At 39.5% G+C, this 15430-nt stretch overlaps 1 protein-coding gene across 5 annotated transcripts in view; it reads right to left on the bottom strand.

Annotated features, from left to right (window-relative positions):
• The window catches only part of LOC116327533 (inositol polyphosphate-4-phosphatase type I A-like), a 71430-nt gene that overhangs the window by 21474 nt on the left and 34526 nt on the right, over positions 1-15430 (bottom strand). For 4 of the 5 annotated variants that reach the window (XM_039606713.1, XM_031749162.2, XM_039606715.1 and 1 more), the window contains exons 6-15: positions 15324-15403; positions 11858-11969; positions 11271-11361; positions 7751-7898; positions 5407-5537; positions 5221-5325; positions 5020-5128; positions 2847-3033; positions 2555-2770; positions 569-710 (exon numbers count right to left, since the gene is read on the bottom strand). In XM_039606713.1, coding sequence (XP_039462647.1) covers positions 569-710; positions 2555-2770; positions 2847-3033; positions 5020-5128; positions 5221-5325; positions 5407-5537; positions 7751-7898; positions 11271-11361; positions 11858-11969; positions 15324-15403 — 1321 coding nt within the window. The remainder of the gene's footprint in view (positions 1-568; positions 711-2554; positions 2771-2846; positions 3034-5019; positions 5129-5220; positions 5326-5406; positions 5538-7750; positions 7899-11270; positions 11362-11857; positions 11970-15323; positions 15404-15430) is intronic. The other variant, XM_039606714.1, reaches the window with a different exon arrangement.

Genomic DNA, 15430 nt, shown 5'->3' with positions numbered 1-15430 from the left:
CTCATGGCTCCTATAAACGAGGTAAACACTGGGCTGATGAGCTTCTGGCCTGTTCTTTAGAGTCTTTTTCTAAATATAATGATGTTTTTGCTGTAAACTGTGGTCCTGTGCAGTTTCTGATCCCTCACCTGTGCCGTCTGGTTTCACAACACGAAGGACATAACCAAGAGATCCAAGCTGGTTTTAAAGTAATCCCATATTATTCTAGACTTTTTATACCAACTCCCACTCTTATGGCTCCCTAACTCACTAAAATGCAATCTTTTGACTTTGCTGTGCTTTTTTAGTCCTCCAGTTTGCAGATTCCTATTAATGATACCAAAAGCATGTCAGTAAAGACATTTACCAGCTTTTGAATGATATTGACACCGTTTTCCTCCAACAGTTTACCACTAATGAGCCAGATTAACATGTTAGCAACACGTGCATCTCTTTTTACTACCCAGAGTGATTTCAATTGACCCAAAAGACATGGAAACAGTAAAACACTGCAAGCATAAATTAAAGAGCGCTGATGAGAGAGCACAGAAGTAAACTACAGCTAAAAGACTGTGTGAGAGTCTCTTACCTTTCTTACTGCTGCCACCCTGCTGGTCACTCTGGGTACTGTCCCGACTGCCGACGCTGGGTCTCCTCTCTTTCTGAAGCAGCTTGTCGACGCGCTGGATGATGCACTCCAGAGACTTGTCCACATTTGACCACACCTTCTCCTGAGATGACATGTTTACAGCATTCAGCTGTTTCAGCTTCAATTTTAGAGAGCAACAAACCATTCAAAAGTGGGTCTTTAAGTAATGTGCTAAAAAGGGAAAGGTGACACTTTGAAAATATTTATGTGCAAAAAAGGAGTAAAAAAAGTGTACGTCTCACACCACTCCTAATTTCTTTGTATATATGTTATAAATGTTTGTTTGTATGTAGTTTCAATTAGAAACAGAGTTACAACTCTGAGCCTGAAAGTCAATATTTGGTGTGACCACCTTTATTCTTCAGCACAGTCTGAACTCTCTTAGGCAGCTTTCTTGTCATGTCTTTAAGTAGTCTTCAGGAATAGTTCTCCAGGTTTCTTGAAGGACATTCAAAGCTCTTCTTTGGATGTTTCTTCATGGTGGATCAAAATCTGATGGCACTTTTCTGTATTTGGACAAGATCTCCAACACCACTGGCTGAAATGCAGCTCAAACCAGCCTCCACCATGTTTAACAGATGGCTGAAGACACTCACTGCTGTACATCTCTTCTGACCTCCTCTGTAGTATAGTGTAAAGTATCTATTGCTGTAGATAGTTATTTAGGCCTGACACTTCTTCTTTTGTCCTCCACAAACAAATGATATGTTTTTGTGGCAGGCTGCTGGTAACAAAGTGTCTAGATACAATTTAAAACTGGTTCTTTGCCAAGTCTGTTAAGTGTAGACATAATACCTGTTCATCCTTTGTGTTTGGAGCCTTTTTTATGCTTGAATGATTCATAGGTCAGAGTTAATTGGCTTAACAAACAAAAACATTCCTGTGGAAATGTTCAGGTACAAGGACTGGACTGAAAAAGAGTAAAAAAAGCAGCCAATGTCCAAAGAAACACTTTGAAAGACTTTAAGATAGCCTGGAAAAGTATTGCTCAAGAGCACTTTACAAACAAAAGAAAGTCTGTCCTCTTGGAAACAAAACAGTACTGTATATATTGAAGAAATAAATTACAGCAGGGAATTATACTCAAGTCAGAGGAAGGAGAGGAGGAATTCAATCAGTGAAGATTCATGGATTTCATTACATGAGCCTCGCCTCAGCACACAGAGGCAAAACGCACTCATGACAGTAATGTTACTTCAAGTTCATTAAATTTGAACATCATTTATATAATATTTAAATAAACATATTTTGCGCATCATTTACAACTAAGCAGTGTCAGAGAAGCCACCATTTCTGTGAAGACTCATGACTGCACAATTTCTTTTCTTTGTTATTTATATTTTGCACTTATCACATTTGAGTATAATAGCAGAAAAAACAACGTTTTTGTTTTGATATATCACTACTGTAGATAAATATCATATAGCATGGTGTATTTGGAGAACTTCAAATGACAAAGTGACCACAATTTCAATAATAAGATGGAAACTTGCACTGTTAAAGGATAATCATTTAAATATTCTGACGCGTAGGTATACATATATTTTCAATAACATGAGCTCAAACGTTCACTTATAAGCATCCTGCATCTTTAACCACCACTCACGTGTTTTTTCAGACACTGCGTTTTACTTATATAAGCTAACAGATGGCTAAAAATAAAAAAAGACTGAAAAACGAACCCAGAGCTTCTCCTTTTTGAGTTTCACCTGTTTTTTCTACTTTCAGCTGGAAATCTGTTAAATTACAAACTGCGTGTCCTCTTCTGAAGATTGTACCAAGCTGGATGACAACCAGAGTGTAGTTAAGATCTTAAGCTGTATGCACAACGTGTGCCAAGAAACTAAGCTCATTTGTTCTCATGCAAAAAAAATAAAAAAATAAATCTGGAATCAAAAAACAGCCAAAAACTGCTGATCAACTCACCCACTCCTCTTCGTGCCAGTCCACGTGCAGTGAAGACCGGCTGTTGCGACCACTGTACTTTGCGGTCAGTGTGTCCTGGTCGTTGCGGAGCACTACTTGTTCGGACTCAGCGGAAGGAGACGCTTTGGAGGCGATGTACTCGGGCCGCGCTGCGTTCAGGGCCTGAATAGCTGAAGCTAGCAGCTTGCAGTCGCACACTGTCACCAGCTGACGGGTCTGAAAGGAAGAAGGTATGAATGAAATAAGAAGCGTCCCCACGTAATGTCACATCACTTCCAAACACTTTTAGTACCTTATCAGCCAGACTGGCGAGCGTCCACTCCAGTCCGCTGGCCGATCGGTCTTTGGCAGCCCGAGACAGCCTCTCGGCGTAGTAGCCGACCTGAGTCTTCAGCGTGTTGATGTGGGCGATGATCTCTTTGGCTCGGACAATGTCCTGGGGTATGTAGATGATGGACTGAGAGCTGGAGAGGGCGCTACTGCAGGAACAAAGACACACAGACACGTCTGTATCCGAGCTGGGACTGAGGATACTCTCCACTCTACACTCACCAGCCACTTTATTAGGTACATCTGTTCAACTGCTCATGGCAGCAATTTAGTGCATTTAGACATGGTTAAAACAACCTGCTGTAGTTCAAACTGAGCATCTGAATGGAGAAGAAAGGTGACTTAAATTGACTTTAAATGGTTGTTTGGTCTGAGTATTTCACAAACTGCTGATCTACTAGGACTTTCCCAGACAACGACAACCACAGAAGACCATAAAGATCCAACTTTTGTCAGCTAAGAACAGGAAACTAAGGCTATAACTAGTGAGTGGCAGTTCATTGGGTAAAAATGCCTTCAGAGGAGAATAGCCAGCCTGCTTCAAGCTGATAAGAAGGCAATGATAAGCCACCACTCATTACAACCAAGGTATGCAGAAGAGCAGCTCTGAATACAGCAGAAGAGCACACCAGGTCCCACTCCTCTCAGCTAAGAACAAGAAAACTGAGGCTACAATTCCCACGGGCTCACCAAATCTGGACAACAGAGGACTGGAAAAATGTCACCCGATCTGATGAGCTTCAATTTGTGATGTGACATTCAGTTGGTAGGGTGAGAATTTGACATAAACAATATGACAGCATGGATCCATCCTGCTTCAGGTTGGATGAGATCATCTCAAGCTGGTTTCTTGAACATGAGGATGAGTTCACTGTACTGAAATGGGCTCCACAGTCACCAGATCTCATTGCAACAGAGCACCATTGGGATTTGGTAGAACAGGAGATTCACATCATGGATGTGCAGCTGACAAATCTGCAGCAACTGCGTGATACCATCATGCCACTATGGACCTAAAACTCTGAAGAATGTTTCCAGCACCTTGCTGAACTGTGCGATAAAGAACTAAGGCAGCTCTGAAGGTCCAACTCAGTACTGACATGGTGTACCTAATAAAGTGGCCTGTAGGTGTATATTTTTGTAATGTTTCTGTCTTATGTCTGAAATATGCTTCGGCAGGAAATATACGCTGTAACTGGAAACAGAATAGCATGACATGAGGTTTTAGAGGGGTTTCGGTTACATCTTCAGTTAGAACATAAATTTCCTGCAGAAGTCTAAATCAAGCTTCAGAGGGGCCGTTTCAAAAACGTAGCGAGAGATGTTACTCACTATTCTTAACTTTAGTGTTTCACAGATGTACAAACATACAGTGTCTGCATGCACATGCCTGCTCTTAATGGACCGGAGAGACAACATGGAGCAGACTTCAATAAACGCCAGGGACGGGGCACGATACCACTCGCTTCACAAATTCAGACCATCTCATGTAGAAGAATTTTAAAAACGTCTCTTTAATATTGTCAGGGTTTGACTTTTTAAGCACAGAAACATGTTTTTAATAGACTTTCAAATGATGACTGAATTCATAAAATGAGCAGTATTCATACAACTTTATGACAAACCTTGTGCTCGTTTGAAGACAACACACATTTTAGTTCTATATTAGTTAACACAACACTGTTAAGACTGATGCGCCATGTGCTGTTATTTCTTTGCATTAACATGATAAGCTATGCAAAACCCCATTCTTCCAGCTTAAAACTGAAAATACATTGTTGTACAAATCTTAAGGATCTATGAAAGTGTGATTTTTAAAAAATTTTTTTAGAAGTGTCAAATGAAAACAAGCAAAGCAGTGCAACGACTCACCATTCCTCCTCATATACGCTGATCGGAAAAGTAACAAAAACAAAATTAAGAGGAAGCCATAAAAAGGGAACTGCAGAATTAATGCAGAAATTGAAGAAACAAAGATGACAAAAAAACAACTGTTTAAATACAAATCACAAGATGAATAAAGCAAAATATAAAAACCCAAAACAGGAGCAGAGGTCATCGCAATTTGGAAGAAAACACACATGCTTCCCCCCCTTCATTTTCCTATGTGACGTCCCACTTTGTGCTCAACTTACTGTTTCTTTGCTTCCTCGAACTTCTGGATGAGCTTCCTCAGACCGCCGTTCTTAAAACCCTGGCAGTGAGCGGCTGGGGCACCAACTGTTACCACATCATATGTCTGCTCTGGAAAGACAAACAAGGATGTTTTAAAGGCACAAAAAGTGCGTGCGATCACAGCAAGATTTGTTTTTTAATCATTTGTATTCGTGTCTAACCAAAACCCAGCTCATCCTGCACCCTCATCCTCTGAACGTGAAGGTTAGTGGGCATGAACTCCAGCTTCTTGTCTGCTTTCAGGTTACTGGCTTTGAATGATGGACCTGACAAAGAGACAAAGCAGCTTAGTCGTTGTCTTTTTAACTTTTTCTTTTAGGTGTACTCGGGCCTGCACCTACACTGACCTCTGTATTCACTGAGGTCAGACAGTGTCTCTTGGTAAGCGAGTATTATGTTCTGGTACTGAGAGACGATCTGCCGCCGCAGGTTCTCCCAGCAGGGGGACAACTCTCCCAACTCCTCCAACTCGCAAACCCTGCAGACAGAATAGTTAGAAAGAGGAAAAAATGAATCATCAAGTACTGCGCTCGCTTCAGGATGCATTTCAAATGACTTGCAATAAGAGCCGTGGCAATTATCCACAATCAGAAATAATTTCCATAATTTAAGGACTTTCTCTGATTTCAGCTTCTCAGATGGGATAATCTGCTGCTTGTTTTGGTTTAATGTAACATCCTTTCATTTATTCTCCCTCTCCTATATATCCAGGTTCTAGGTCATGGGTTTGGTCAGTCTAAAGAAAGAAACTCAGACCTCCCTTTTCCTGGCCGCCTCTTCCAGCTCATCTGGGGGAAAACTGAATTATTTCCAAGCCAACCGAGAGATGTAATCTCTCCACCGAGCCCTGCTCTGCCCTGGGGCCTCCTCCCTGCAGGACATGCCGGAAACACCTCACCCAAAGGCAAAGGCAGAGGCTGTCCACTCTTCAGAGAAGGGTTATTTTGTCACTTCTGTCTGCAATCTCATTCTTTCTATCACTATCCAAAGCTCGTGACCATAGTTGAGAGTGGGGAGGTAGATTGACCGATAAACCAAATGCTTTGCTTTTATGCTTAGCTCTCTCTTCACCAAAGCAGAGCCCCAATCCGTCAGTCAACCTCCCGCTCCACTCTCCCTTCATTCAAGAAGAAGACCTTAAGGTAACTAAACTCCTCCAGTTGAGGCAACAAGTCATCCCTGACCTGGAGTGAGCACTCTGCCCTTTCTTTGCTGAAGACCATGGCCTGGACTTGAAGGTGCTCATTATCATTCCTGCAACTTCACACTTAGATGCAAACCATCCCGGTGCAAGCTAAAGACCTACCCAATGAAGCCAACAGAACAGAATCATCTAGAAAAAGCTGAGATGATATTCTAAGGCCACCAAGATTGAGATCCTCCAACTATCTGGCTATGACTAGAAATTTTGTCCACAGAAACTAAGGACACACAGATTAATGAAGCAATAAAGTAAATTTCTTTGGGTTTAAAGCTGCTGTAGAGAAAACAAAACATCTGCAGAAGTCAAACTGGGTATTATGAAGTTTAAACTATAAAAAATTGAAAATTATGATTCTTGTTCTTTATGTATTAAATATTTAACCCCTCAAAGGTTTGAAATAATTATTGAGCTCACAAGCTTGTCTACGGTTATGAAGATGAATCATGAGACTGGCAAGTTGGGACCATCTATGAAGTGCAACACTGGATAAACCATAATGGTACAAAAACATGCATTTTAGGTCTCTGCTAATTTTTGTTTTGTTATATTCATTTGGCCTTCATCACAAAGGCCTAGAAACCAGTTGCAAACCTATGAAAAACTGTATTCCCAACCAAGCAAGTGGTTGCTGGCTGCGTGCGACAAAAACCTCTTCATGACTGCACTGGTGACAAGCAGATTTCTGTACTCAGCAGCAGTGTTTGCAGACAAGACACCCAGTTGTCTGCAAACACTCTCCAACTACTGACCAGTAGGCCATATCGAAGTCAGTTTACACATCACTGGTCTCCTGTTGGTTATTACAGGAACTTAGTTTTGCCTTTTTTTTTTTTTATTAGTCATGTCAATTCAGTTTCTTTATAAGCACATTTTAAAAACAAGAGCTGACCAAAATGGCGTACAGCTAAGAGGAAGAAAACAGAGCAGGAAAATACAGAAAAACTGAAGATGAACAAGTAAGAAAACAAAAGAAAAGTATCAAAGCTCAGACTTTAAAGATGTCAAGTGTTGATGAGATCTTAATTTGTAGAAGCATAGTGTCCAAAGTTGAGGGAAAATATATTTAACAACTTCACTGTTACACTTTGTCACCAAAATGACTTCACAGTGCAATGGTGGGGAAACCAAAAACAAAGCTAAACAAGGAAATCTGATTTCTAGTGACGGTTGAAGGAAATACCAGTTGTGATGATGTCCACGTGTCATGGAACTTAAGCAGACTGCTGCTAAAATTCTCCACCTGCATAAATATCGCAGTTGAAACATCTGATATTGTATTTTACACAGTGTTAACCTGTTTTGAATCAATTTTGAGAAACTATGGATTCTTTAAAAGCACAAAGCAAGGAGCAAAAAAAGTTTTACAGACCAGCAGCACACAAGAGGCGGTATCGGTTCAGTTTATTCAGTATAAGAAATGAAGAATAAGTAAGAACAAGTAACATGTTCTTTATTGGTAAACTTTAGAAATGCATGGGTGGCTGTACCTGGCTGCATCCTCCTCCAGCAGCAGTTTGACAAACTGTCTGGGAATGTTTATAGACAAGACGCTCTCGGCCATCTGCTCCAGCACTCGTAGGTGGTTCCCATCAGTGGTGGGGAAGCGGTACATCCTCGACATCGTGCCGCCAAACGCTGAAGCAACACAAAATTCAGTTAGCTCGGATTAGATGAAGACGGATCTGACCAAAGTTTTTCTCAGTAAACAACGTTATTGCTTTCCGTTATTTTTGGACTGCCACTCAATCCCCGAGGTAAACAGACACCTCCCACTCACCGGGGACAATCAATACAACTCAACTGCATGTTGATGGAAAATGTGAGTGAGAGAAATGAAGGATGAGGAGAGAAAAAATAAAAAACCAACAGGTGCAGGGTTGAAATTCAGAAGACATAGCTCCTCTTAGAATATATGACTATAAGGGTTTATGAAGCTCTGTAAAAGTGTCCAAATGAGTCACTTCCTTCCAGAGACGGAATTACTGCTAGGAGATTGACTTGGTATAAAGATGTAGGTAAAAAGGTTCAAGTTCATATGTTGTAACTTGTTTTGAGCAGTCATGTATGCCACATGGTGATATGAGACTTCAAAGTCTTGCCTTTTTGAAGTTTTTTCAGAAAGCAAACATTCAGGGTACCAATGCTCGTTTCTGTTCCTCTACATCCTACACACTGAAATGGGGCTATTGAAACTAAGTTTTATCCCATGATTTATACGCTTACTAAGATTGCTCAATGAAACTTGCAGTATCACAGTCTTAGTGTACATTTGATTTGGTATCAGAAAAATGTAAGGCAAATTAAAAAGAGTCACATTTTTACCTACTACTATGTCCTCAGGGACTTTAACTCAGAAAATATTCAGTGTGTGCAGAATACATTCTGGCTGAAACTAAAACTAGGGCTGTTCGATATAACGATATATATCGGATGACGATATAAAAACGTCTATCGTTTCATTTTACGCTATCGTTTGTTTCGTGGTGTCGCAAAATAAACTGTTTACGGCAATATATTTTCATTATTTTGATGGTCACTGTAGTGGCTATATTAATTTCCTAAAGTTCTCTCTTTCTCTTATATTTAATATAACCACACTACAGACGGACAAGCGCTTGTTTTTATGCGTTGTCGTTAGCAACAACGACGGTAAAACCACCCTGTGTCCGCCTGTTTATTTTCCACATAAACCTTTCACAATAAAGCTCAAGATCCTGTTGAGACTTTTCAAAATAAACTGAATCACGTGAAAGATGCAGAGTATTTACGGATGAGAAGCAAAAAGAGCCGTCAGGTGCTAAAAATAAACCTTAGACTCAAACGTTAGAACAGGCTTTTCTCCAGCACGCTGTGTAATAAATACTCACAAAGAAAACGGCCTCTGTTACAACCTATGTCTAAAATGTATCGTTTCATGCATCAGTTAAAACACTCGACTCCAGGTACGCGACGCCCAGCTGGAAACACTTCACATAAGTCGAGCTGCCCGACATTCACAGAATTTACAGAAAATGTTACATTTTGTGATTTATATCGTTATCGGACGATAGATGTCTTAATATCGGGATATGAGATTTTGGTCATATCGCACAGCCCTAACTAAAGCTATTAAATATTAAGTTCAACGAGTTAGTTTGTTTTATACATTTCTCCTTTGGTTTTCCATGCACATAAACCTAATGCCCTAAGGTCTCAGTGACACAGGGCTATAGACCAGTATCCAACCATTTTACAACCTGTGGTCAATAAGGAAAAATTTGTATTCCCCACCCAGGTGCCAGGTGGTTTGTAGAGTTTGATGGGCACTTTTTGGGACCAAAAGTCTCTTTGGTTACCAATAGTTTGCTTGGAAGACGCTGACTTTCTTCTAAAACAAGTTTTCTTCTAAAACTTCTTAACTACTCTCACAGGGAAAGTGAAACTGTGAAAAGTACAAACCAAACTAAAAAAGCAGATTCAAGATTATAATTATAACTAGAAATGAAAAAATCATTCCGTAAACTAAAATAAAAATCAAAACCTTTGACACAAAATATATAACTGAAGCAATTTTAAGAAACTTAATTATAGAGCACATATCCTTAGTTTTTGTTTTTGTCAGTTGTTTAATTGTTTTTTAATTGTAATAACTATGCTGATATTCCTAGGTCTTGCTTCTAACATATGCCCTGCATACAATATTAATAGAATAGAATAGCTCTTTATTGTAACTGTTACAAGAACAATGAAAGGCAGTTTGGCATCTCTCCATGAGTGTGAAATGCACAATAGCGTAAGTATTTACACAATAACACAGACAAATTTACATTTACACAAGAAAGATATGTACAAGTTATACATACACCTGCATACATACGGACATACATACAGACACATACATACATATATGTATATATAATATACATGCATGTATGCATGCGTGCATACACACACACACACACACACACACACACACACACACACACACACACACACACACACACACACACACACACACACACACACACACACACACACACACACACACACACACGCCATCTGAGGAGCAGGTGCATTGAGAGGTGCAGTGTGATCAGTGATATTGCACATTGAGTGTTGTGTGGGGGGGCTGTTGCTACTATAATAAATACGGTTATAATAAATACAGTTTAAAAAGGTAGGAATGTTGGTCGCATTATAGTATAAATAAAAATATGGTTTTTAAATAAAGTGTAATGTCCATGAGTGTTGGCAGTGCAGTTATCCTTCAAACAGGGCGGCAGTAGGGCATGTTTGACAGCCTGTGGGTAAAAACTTCTATTGAGTCTTTTTGCCTTCTGATCAACCTGCTCAACCTTAATTAAATAGACTAAAACTACCAGTGAAACTAAACATTTTCAAACAACATAAACTAAACTGAAATAAGAAAATTCACTCTGGAAACTTAACTGAAACTAAACTGAATTGAAAATGAAAAGTCAAAATGAAATAAAAATAAAAAACAATATCTACAAGTTGTGGTGTGTTGGCACAACTTTTACACTCCCTTCTGGTTTGTGTGACAGTTTATCAGAGTTTCAATTTCGCTCAAAAAGTAAACAACGAGTGTTTCTAAACAAGCTTACAAGTTGTTAATGGAGGTTTTATGGTGCACCACCATGTGACTGACAGCAACTTCTAGCAACCACTCAACAACCAGCAAGGAATTAAACATTTTTCCTACCCACCAGAGGTTGCCAGGGATCCACGGACTGATCTCTAGGGTTTATGTCAAAGGGTTCTAATGAAGGCGTTTAATGCAGGAAGATCTGTTAAACATCTGTGTCTTTAAATGCTTACTCAGTTACCAGATTAAACAGTTTCGATCCAAATGTTTCATTAAACTGATTAGAAATATATCAGCAAAGTACAGGACAATGTAGCCAAGTTATTTTAACTGATTTAAGAAAGAAAAAGAAAACTTCACCGAAACCTTACTAACACCACACTACTTTGCACACACTGAGTCACAGAGCAAAGCTGTCCCACCTGAGCGTAGCAGGGTATCTTTGCAGAACGAGGCGTACTTGATTCGGACTCCCATCGACTCCGTCAGGCTCTCGTCGACGGGCAGCACTGTCTGCAGGACACACACAAGCACCAACATTATACTAAGTCAGCTCTGGCAGGCAGCATCCACCTTCCTTTATCTCTCCACTATCACCTACACCACACTCCCAGAGCTTTCACAAAACCCAATCTGCCGAGATAAATGACTTTACTGCCATATGGCGATGTCTTTATTGTACCATGATCATTTAATATATATGCTTTATATGCAGTCACAGAAAAACAGCAAGGCTCAGGAGCAAACATGCAGCATTTTACCAACATTTGAGAGACAATGAAGCGTAAACACAACACATATTTAAGTATACAAGTCTAATCAAATTCTTTACAAGTAAACATCCAAACTTTTGATACAAATGCAAAATTATATTTATTGATTGTAACCTCAGAACATTTGTTGAGCTTGCAGATATAATAACTGATGCCTTTTTTGGCCAATCATGGAAAATAACTACTCTGATCACAAGGAAGATAAATAAATCTGCCTGTGGCTGCCAGCCTCTTACCCGGCCGTTGATGCTTTCTGGCAGACGTCCCATCGACATCCTCTGATCTGTTCTCTCCTCCATCTGCCACGCCGCCACAGTGATGGTCCCTACCCGCTGGTTCTCTGCTGATCTGTCCATTTGAACACAAAACAGCTTTAAAGCTGCTAATCATTCTTTTAGTATCATTTAATTCCTAAATAGCTTTTTTAGTGCCAAAAAATCTTCTGCAAACTAAGTTAAAATTAAGAGATTTGCTTTGAATCTTCTATGTTCTTACCAATGGCTGTATAAAGATCTTCTACAGTCAGTGGCTCTTTCTTCTCTGAAAGAACATCTTTGGTAGCCTTAGCTAATACTTGCTTCCTGTTTCTTATTCATTTTAAATGCGAATGCCGTGTTCCTCAAGTCTCCCTCCTTAGCCTACGTTTGTTCTGTGGTTTTTTTTAAAAATATCCTTCTTCTCAGCCGGATGATTCATTTCCAGAGTGCCACCCACCACTGCCATTTCGATAATATTGAGTTACATGTCCCGATGCTATCCAACAACCTCAACAGATCTTCTTCAGTGGCACACTAGAAACTAGAACCACAAATCTGTCACTATATCCTTTTTCCATTTCAAGTTTTGTCTTGCAAATTTAGCAGGAAACACATTTAAAGTAAAGGAAGGACGACACATCATTTCATTTTACTAACCACATTAGGCTTTGTGTCAAGATGGAAAAAAAATTGAAGTAAATGACAAGCAGGCTTTTATATGTTGTAAATACATAAATGACAACACTTCTTACTTTTCAAAGTAAAACCAAACATTTCATAAAAATGAAATGTAACTTCTGTACAGTTAAAATTCAAGCATCTTTAATTTCTTGCTTACCATTGTGGTCAGCAGTTTACACACCATCATCATGGGCATGAATGTCATGGTAATCTTTCTTTTGCTAGACTGGCTTGATGACATTAAATCGTGGTTTGCATTTAATCTTTTGAATATAAACGACCAAAAAATTGAGATTGTATTATTTGGACCTTCTGACCCTTGCTTTTCTCTTAAGGTTGACCTTGGTCCTCTGGAAAAGCCCAGAAATCTCTTTGCTAAGAATCTGGGAGTGTTCTTTGATAGCAGCTTTTCATTTGAGAAACAAATAAATTCTGTTGTAAAAGCCAGCTTCTTCCAGCTCAGGGCCCGTGCAAAAACTAAGAACATTTTGTCATTTGCTGACTTCGAGAAAGTGATACATGCATTTATTTCATCCAGGCTTGACTACTGTAACAGGCTTTATTTTGGTATCAGCCAGGCTCTGCTTTCTCGTCTTCAGCTAGTTCAGAATGCTGCAGCCCGACTCTTGACAGGCACTCGTAAACATGACCATTTTTCCCCAGTCTTGGCTTATTTACACTGGCTTCCAGTACGTTGTAGAACTGATTTTAAGATTTTATTGCTTGTTTTTAAATCTCTAAATGGATTAGCTCCGTCATACCTCTCTCATCTGTTAACTACAAATACTCCAAATAGAACTCTCAGGTCAGCTGATAAGTTGCCTCTAGTTGTCCCTAGAAGCAGACTAAAAAACAGAGGAGACCGGGCCTTTGCGATTGCTGCGCCCAAACTTTGGAACAGTCTGCCTCTTGAAATTAGGATCTCTCCAACACTTAACATTTTTAAAACCCGTTTGAAAATGGCGTATGGCGCTGGCAAGGCTGGCAGCCTTAACCCAATTTCCCTCGGGATGAATAAAGTATTATCAATCAATCAATCAAAACACATTTTTACACTCTAGCTTTTAATTGTGACTGAGTTTTGTTTTGTTATTTGTGTGCGTTTGATCTACTTTTTACTTTTTTATTATGTACAGCACTTTGGTCAACCTGTGTTGTTTTTAAATGCGCTTATAAATAAATTGCTTGATTGATTGATATTCTTGGCTTTTTTAATGATTTCTTTTAACTGTTCTTTTCCAGGGTGGAATGATTGTGCAGCATACATCTTTAACAACTTTAAAACACTGGGTGCACAAGTTTGGATTTATTTTGGATTTTCTCTAATCTACACAGAGCCAAAATATACCTACAGGCTCAAATATATACATACACTCACTTAAATCTTTTAGTAAAAGGTGTTGAAGGTTCTACAGTGTCTTTTGACATTATAAGGCTTATTAACTTCTTGTTAGTGATCATGATTGTGTCCAACTGGTAGTTTCTCTTTGCAGCATAAAAAGGATTGTTTGATAGAACTCATTGGACTGACCAATACTCAAAACTAAGGGAAAGTCTAAGGAACTCAGTGAAGATCCAAGAAGGAGAACTGTATATTTAAACAAGTTGGGAAGGTCTTTTGGAGTCTTTTCTAAACAACTGCAGATTCCAAGGTCATCGGTTCAAACAACTGTACTTAAGTACAAGTTATTCAGATTTGCTGAGGTCTGGAAGAAGATCCAAACTGTCACCCTCAAATGAGAGGAAATTGGTAGGGATGCCCAGGAACAAATCAGGAACCATCAAAACTCAAGCCTGTCATGAACTGGAAACTGCTGGAAGACCAAAATCTCTGTCCACGGTGACACCAGTTTTACATCACCATGGACTGAGATGGTGCTGACCAAGAGAGAAGCCCCTTCTTGAAGATCTACACCTTCAAACTTGACTAAAATTTGCAGCTGCCCACATCAACAAGCTAGTTGCCTTCTAGAAAAAAGGTTATATGGTCAAACCAAACAAAGATTGAGCTATTTGTCCACAATGACAAGAGGTGTGTTTTCAAACCTAAGAACTCTGTACCAGCTGTTAAGCCGGGTGGTGCTAGCATCATGCTCTGGGTCTGTTTTGCTGTCAGTGGTACTTGTGATGCAGAAAGTGGATGGAATAATGAAGGAGAAGGACTACCTCCAAAATCTTTAACTTCACCTCAAATCAACAGCTAGACCGTTGAAACTTTGACATAATTGGGTGTTCCAATAGGATAATGATCCCAAACACACATTAAAAGTAGTTTTGAATAGATAAAGCAGGTTCACATTAAACTTCTGGAATGGCCTTCCCAAAACCCTGACCTACACCCTGTTGAAAAAAATGTGTGGACTGAGTTTAAAAGCCAAGATTGCACCAAGAAACAAACACTTTAACTCTCCCAATTCTGCCAAGAAGAGCAGTCAAATATAAGCCAGGATTATACCAGAAGCTCATTGATGGCTGTGAAAAGTGTCTGGTTGAGGTGCAACATGCTAAGAGACCTTAAACCAAATATTAGTGGGGGTGTAATTATGATATTGGAATATGCAGTTGTTTAGAAATGGCTACAAGAAATCTTTCACTCACAGTCAGTTTATGCCTTCAAAGTGACTGTGGTGCATCAAGACGGCAATAAAACAGCAATAAGATGGAGTGAGTTTTGCTTAAAGAACTGGGGTGAATTTAAAGAATCTTGAATACAGCAGTAAAAAAGCAGAAGGTGTTTGTGTGTTTAAGTGTGTGTGTGTGTTACCGCAGTTCGAGCTGTAATTTGTGGCTCTTCTCTTGCAGTATCTCCTTCACAGGGAAAAGTGCTGAGCCCAACATGTACATCTGGACAGACAGACAGTTCACACGCTG

The sequence above is a fragment of the Oreochromis aureus genome, linkage group 23, assembly GCF_013358895.1.
Source record: "Oreochromis aureus strain Israel breed Guangdong linkage group 23, ZZ_aureus, whole genome shotgun sequence".
NCBI classification, from domain to species: Eukaryota; Metazoa; Chordata; class Actinopteri; order Cichliformes; family Cichlidae; genus Oreochromis; species Oreochromis aureus.
Note: the sequence above shows the minus strand (reverse complement) of the source record. Positions and strands in the feature narration are given on the sequence as shown.